This window comes from Ascaphus truei, unplaced genomic scaffold (genome assembly GCF_040206685.1).
Source record: "Ascaphus truei isolate aAscTru1 unplaced genomic scaffold, aAscTru1.hap1 HAP1_SCAFFOLD_323, whole genome shotgun sequence".
Taxonomy (NCBI): Eukaryota; Metazoa; Chordata; class Amphibia; order Anura; family Ascaphidae; genus Ascaphus; species Ascaphus truei.
Window position 1 is genome coordinate 196,821 of NW_027456213.1, and position 6,899 is coordinate 203,719.

Here is a 6,899-nt window from a genome sequence, read left to right on the forward strand (position 1 = left end):
AAGAACGCGAATGTAATAGACATTATGTCTATATATCGTAGAGTATTGATTTTCATGTGAAAGTGCTACTTTAATATTGTCAAAATTGAATACACATACTTATTTTTTAAATCTAAATGATTTCAGTTGCTTACTCTAATATTTGGTAAATCAACGTTTACTTGAACTGTAATTTCTGAAAATGTGTTAGAATTCATATTTTTAAACGTTCACGATTCAATATTTGGGGAATATCCTGGTTAAGGGTCATGAACTGCATACCCAAGATGGCTAACATTTGATCATTGTCAGAGTAAATGAGAAATAGTAATTCACCCAACATTTAGTGTCTCACTTCAAAAGCATTACTGTGTGTCTGTGCTTCCATTTATGTTGCACTTACTGAGACAAAAAAAAACCACTTTTACTTTGAACTTATGTCTTGAGGAGCGAGACAGTTAACAAAAAAGACACTATAAACATGAAGGTAGAAAACAAGAACACGGTCTTGAATGTTATGATGGCACCAACAAGCCTGGAAGTATTTTGCTCCCTGCAAAGAGTAGAAGCCAGCAGCCCTCCCCTCTGTGCTGAATTAACAGAGAGAAATTTATGACTGCAATAATGCACTGTTAACACTTTCAGTGCTTAAAGGGTCTGCTACTATATGTAATGCATTGGGCATGATGGGGCTATGACTATTACATTTGACTTGAGACCATTTCTCAAGTATGAGTTTCATCAGATTCAGAAAGATTACAATTCACTGTAATACCAAGAGGACAATGCATAATTGTTGTTACATCATCTTAAACCTGATAGGTTTTTGGTTGATAAGTACCTGTAAAGTTTAAATGGCTCTGTAAACCTAGGTAATCTATGAAGTACTCATAAGTACTCCTGTTAGAAGATATATTGCTCTTGGGATACCTTTTTAATGGATAGGTTAAAATGATGCAATAAGGCAACATGGGTCATATTCTTATGGATTCTTATCGCCCCACCTACTAATATGACAAAGGTGGCCTCTTAGCAGACTTCCGTTAACATACAGCTGTATACAGTATATTACACACTGCAGGAGTTTGGCTGTCAATAAATTATATCCTGTAGAGGATATAGCTTATCAGCTCATCAGGTGACCTACAGTAATTGGGGTGGTAATACATTGCATATTTACTATTATCACTGGCAGAGTTTAGTGCTGATGAAGCCTGCCCCTTTCCAAACTACCACTCTTCTCACCAGTTATGGTTAAATATTTAAACTGTTAGCTCCTTCTCGGGTGTCTCACTACTTTTTGTATGATCACATGTTATTTACTTGTGCTCACACTTTTTTTCACTCACACTTTTATTGCTGTGGAACATGTTGGTTCCTTATATTCTCTATATATTGTGTGGAATATGTGTAACCCTATCCAGCAATTAGTCATGTTAAAGGGTAGGAAATTAATATGGGTCCGACGTATATTTTGTATGGATAGTTTTGTATTGAGTATTAATTATGGTGGGTTCTGGAGTGCTAACTAAAAATATGCTTTAACCCGTCTTTGAAATTGTTGTGTAGTAAAATGTTTCAGCCTCGACTGACACTGATCAGCTTAAACCCAGTGGCTCTCAACCAAGTCCCTACAGTGCTATGCATAATCAAAAAGGTTACAATGGGGTGCTGCTCATTGCAACAGTTACATCATAACAGTGTTGGCCTTTTTCGCAGAATCTTCCAAAATATTGAAAGGTTACAATGGAATGCCTCCTTCTGATTAAAGGGGTGATATCAGCCTTTATATACTTTATTGGGTCCTGGATTCTCTGGTGTCTGCCTGTTTCTCATTTGTCTTATTAATCAATATGGCAGCGGTATAACATTGGAGTGATTTCTCAAAACCTGATTGTTTGGAGATGGTTCCCTGGACTTGGAATGGGGGGGAATCCACTCTTTTAATCTAGGATGAGGTTTGCCCCCATAGTTTTTTCTTTGTATGTCGTGGTTTCCGCCATGGAATTGGATATGACTCCTGCTGGGGGAAGGTCCTATACAGTTTTAGAACTTTGTTGAACAAGGCCCTTATTTCGGAGTATGCATTCTGGGCCGGCTGGGAGTTCGGCGGGGCTCGGTGCTAGGGGAGAGCCCGGGGCCTATCTTCGGCATCTCCTCCTGTTCCTCCTCATCTCCTCCAGCTATGTCATGGCAACGCATCGTCATGTGACGTAGCGGTATCACGTTGTCATAAGAATATCAGCATGTGACGTTACGTTGTCATGGCGATGTGTCATCACAAGGAGAAGATGAGGTGCAGGAGCTTACAGAGGCACCGCTATCAGGCTGGACCTGCATTTATATAGTTTATGATTTTCCTGATCCTAGCATGGCATACAAGTTTTATAGTTTATTTTTTACCGTCAGCTGGCATTTGTTGGCGTTTCCAATGCTTTCATATTGCTGAAGCACTTCTTTACAGAAGTCCTGGTAGATTTACGGTGGTGAACATAATGATATATATAGAATGTGTAAGTGTAACATCGGATTAAAGATTTGTACTAGTTCAATTTCACTTGACAAAATGTTTTTTTTTTTTTGGTTTGTTTTTTGCATTTGGACTAAAATATTTGTGATGTGTGAGAAAATAATAAACCCTTTATTGATTGAGAGTCACACTCTCGCAGACTTCCTTCAGTTCAAATTTATGCTATCCTGTTTCAATTCTGCCCTCTCTCAGGCTAAACCTACTTTTCTTCACTAATCAACATGCACAAGTCTAACCTACGCCGACTCTTCTCTATCTTTGACTCCCTACTCAGACCACCCCCAGCTGCCTCTTCTTCTTCCTCCATCTCACCTCAGGACTTTGCCGACTATTTTAAGGAAAAGGTGGAATCCATACGGCAGAACATCACCTCGGTTTCCTCCTCTCATCCTACACCGCTTCCTAACTCTCCTCCTGCCTTCCTTTACTTTTTTTCCGCTGTCAGAGGCTGATGTGCCACTGTTGAGCTCCTCTTCTCCCTTTACTACTTGCCCTCTTGACCCATTCCCTCCCATCTCCTAAAACCTCTTGCTCCTACTATAATCCCTACGCTTACACAGATTTTTAACTCCTCCCTCTACTCTGGTACCTTTCCACCCTCCTTCAAACATGCAACAGTCATACCATTACTCAAAAACAGCAAACTTGACCCTACCTGTCTTTTTAACTATCAACCTGTCTTCCTCCTACCTTTTGCCTCTAAACTCTTTGAACGTCTTGTATTCTCTCGCCACCTATTATCTCCTAGACCCTCTACAATCTTGCTTCCGCAATGCTCACTCCACTGAAACAGTCCTCACTAAAATAACTAATGACCTTCATGCTGCCAAAGACAGAGGTCATTACACTCTGCTCATATTATTCGACCTCTCTGCAACATTTGATACCGTGGACCACCCACTCATCCTTCACATTCTCCATACTCTTGGTATTCGTAACAAAGCTCTGTAATGGATCTCCTCTTACCTCTCCCATCGTACTTTCAGTGTCTCTTCTGCTAACACCTCCTCCTATCGATCTCTCTGTGGGGGTACCCCAGGACTCTGTTCTGGGACCTCTCCTCTTTTCTCTGTACACACACTCTCTAGGTGACCTAATCAAATCTCTTGCGTTCAAATATCACCTCTATGCTGAAGACACACAGATGTACTTTTCAACCCCTTACCTTACACCTGCTGAATAAACCAAAGTTTCTGAATGTCTCTCTGCGATATCATCCTGGATGGGCCTCCGCCGACTTAAACTCAACGTGTCAAAAACAGAGCTCTTCATACTTCCTCCCAAACCTGGCCCTACTACCTACTATACACCCAGTAGCGCAAGCACGCTGCCTAGAGGTCACACTCAACTCCTTTCTCACATTCTCCTCTCGAATTCAAAACGGATCTAGAACCTGTCACTTTTTCCTCTGCATTATTACGAAGCTACGCCCTTTCCTCTGTTGCTCGACTGCTAAAACTCAGACCCATGCCCTCATTCTATCCCATCTCGATTACTGTAACTTACTGCTGTCTGGCCTTCCTGCCTCTCACCTGTCTCCCCTAAAATCTATCAAAAACGCTGCTGCCTGAATCACTCTACTCTTTCCTAAATCTGTTTCAGTGTCTTCCCTGCCTAAATCCCTCTCCTGGCTTCCTATCAAATCCTGCATCTCACACTCAATTCTCCGCCTCACTTTTAAAGCTTTACACTCTTCTGACCCCCCTTACATCTCAGCCCTAATTTCTCACTGTGCACCTGCCCGACTCTTGCGTTCCGCTCAAGGATGTCTTCTCTCTACCCCCTTTGTATCTAAAGCCCTCTTCCGTGTTAAACCTTTCTCACTGACTGCCCCTCACCTCTGGAATGCCCTTCCCCTCAACACCCGACTAACACCCTCTCTATCCACCTTAAGACACGCTTGCTTAAAGAAGCACATGAGTAGCACCGTGGATAATACTATACACGATACATAAAGATTGGTCCCCTGCAGATGCATTTACCAGAATGCCCTCCTACTGTCTCTGTACGTTTTTCTGACCTACCAATTAGATTGTAAGCTCTTTGGAGCAGGGACACCTCTTCCGAACTGTTACTTTTATGTCTGAAGCACCTATTCCCATGATCTGTTATTTATATTGCTATTTATGTGATTGTCACATTTATTACTACTGTGAAGCGCTATGTAAACTAATGGTGTTATATAAATAAAGACATAATACATAGAACGACAATCTACAGGTTCCTTTGTATGAGGGGAGGGGGGTTACTGATTAGTCTAGGCTTATATTAAAAATATACTTTGTGTGGTATTAACATTACTGTCCCCCAAAAAAACTCACTCTGCGGTACAAACACCTGAGTACTCAAAGGGTGAATGCAGCCACGAATAAATAAATAAGTGAAATGACATCGCTACAATTTCACCTGTATAAACCTGGCAGTGTTGTCCTTGTAGGGAAGAAAATAAGTTTAAGGACCACTCTTCCCCGCACTGCAAGGGTTACCGAGTCCACAGTAGTCTGCGTGCTGTAGAAGCAGCGCTGAAGGGGTTAAGGCTGTCGCTGTAGGTGAAGCCCTGGAGCTGTCCCAGCCCCGCACACTGCACCCTGGCAGCAGCTTCTCCTCCTCCCCGCTGCCGGGATCAGAAAGACGTCACCAAGGGGCGGGAGCAGGGGGGTGGGGGTGTGCAGTATATAGTCAGGCTGCAAACTCCACAGCTCTCAGACAGCCACAGCTCCCTCTGCACAGTAGTTCAGCTTCACGCGCACAGAGCACAGAGAGAGGCACGCGAGGCTTTGCCTAGCAACGTGACAAGCGCGAGAGCAACAGCAGAGAGCAGAGAGAGCGCGCGCACCGCGCTGCTGACAGGACCCAGCTGTGCAATCAGCAGACAAGTGACAGCTCCGCCATTCACATGAGCTCCCTGTCCCTGAGCCTGGAGCCGCGCTCTGTGTCACCCTATGCCGCCTGGTGCATGGAGCCCACCAACTTCTACGAGCAGCGGCTTAGCGGCTCTCCGGCTCCCTGCAAAGCCCGGGCCATGTGCGAGGAGCACGAGCCCGTCACCAGCAGCGGCAGCACCCTGGCGGAGCTGAGCGCGGCCACCGCAATCTACGACGACGAGAGCGCCATCGATTTCAGCTCTTACATCGACTCCATGGCGTCCGTCCCCAACCTGGAGCTCTGCAACGACGAGCTGTTCGCGGACCTGTTCAACAGCAGCAACCACCACAAGGCGCCCGCGGGGGAGCGGGCGGACTGCGGCGGGGGCGGGGAGTACCTGAGCGGGCTGCTGGCGCCCCCCGCGTGCCACGGCAGCCGCGCGCTGAAGCGCGAGCCGGAGTGGAGTGACAGCGACCTGTCCTCGTCCCTGCCCTGCCAGATCGCAGCCTGCGCCCAGACCAGCATGCACCTGCAGCCCACCCCGCCCACCTCCCCGGAGCCCTGCGGCTCCTCCAGCGCCGCCAGCTCCGCCTGCCCGTCCCCGTCCTCCGCCGCCTCCTCCTCCACCAAGGGCAAGAAGGGCTTGGACCGCTACAGCCCGGAGTACCGGCAGCGGCGGGAGCGCAACAACATCGCGGTGAGGAAGAGCCGGGACAAGGCGAAGAAGCGCAACGTGGACACGCAGCACAAGCTGCTGGAGCTCTCCTCCGAGAACGAGAAGCTGCACAAGCGGATCGAGCTGCTCACCCGGGACCTGACCAGCCTGCGGCACTTCTTCAAGCAGCTGCCGCCCACCGCCACCGGCGGCAGCTTCATGGCGAGCCTGGGGGGAGTGGACTGCCGGTAACCAGCAACTTTTACCTGCACCGTACCCCCCCCCCCCGCCCCCGAAACACAGGACTGTGATAACTATTATTACCTCAAAAACATCTCTCGGACACCAGCGCGACCCCAGTGCCAGGTTTCTCTGAGGAGGGGAGAGGGTTGCACTCTCCCCGTCTGAACTTGTTGGGACATTTTTATTTTCTCCCTCTTAAAAGACTGAGCCACAAACTTTTCACTTTTATAAAATATATATTATATGTGTATATATTGTTTTGTGCAATAAGGCCTTCTAAAGCTGTGCTGTTAATGAGTAATAGCATGCCCCCCCCCCCCCCAAAAAAGGAGCAGGGTGGATGTAGCTATAGTGAAGCTGTCGCCAGCCTTGGATTATTGTAAAGTGCACAGAAAGTGGGGTTACCATCCAGTATTATGCCGAGTGCGCAGTCCGCCTGTTAGGTGCTTGTCCCTAGTGCTGCACTTGTGATGTTATGTGATGGTGACCCAGCTTCAGGGTGCCTCGTATGTACCAGGGCTGCAGCCACACATCCTCAGGGTCCCAAGCCTTCAGTTATATATACAGGTTTGGGTCACTCCTATGTGACATGCTGAGGGGAGAAGTCCTCATTTACTAAGCGATAAG

At 46.6% G+C, this 6,899-nt stretch overlaps 1 protein-coding gene across 1 annotated transcript; it reads left to right on the forward strand.

Annotated features, from left to right (window-relative positions):
* The first annotated feature begins 5,192 nt into the window (after positions 1–5,192).
* Positions 5,193–6,590, forward strand: CEBPD (CCAAT enhancer binding protein delta). The gene has a single exon (XM_075583443.1). It carries the CDS (start codon positions 5,406–5,408, stop codon positions 6,279–6,281), a length of 876 nt encoding a protein of 291 aa, XP_075439558.1. The 5' UTR covers positions 5,193–5,405; the 3' UTR covers positions 6,282–6,590.
* Positions 6,591–6,899: the final 309 nt, after the last annotated feature.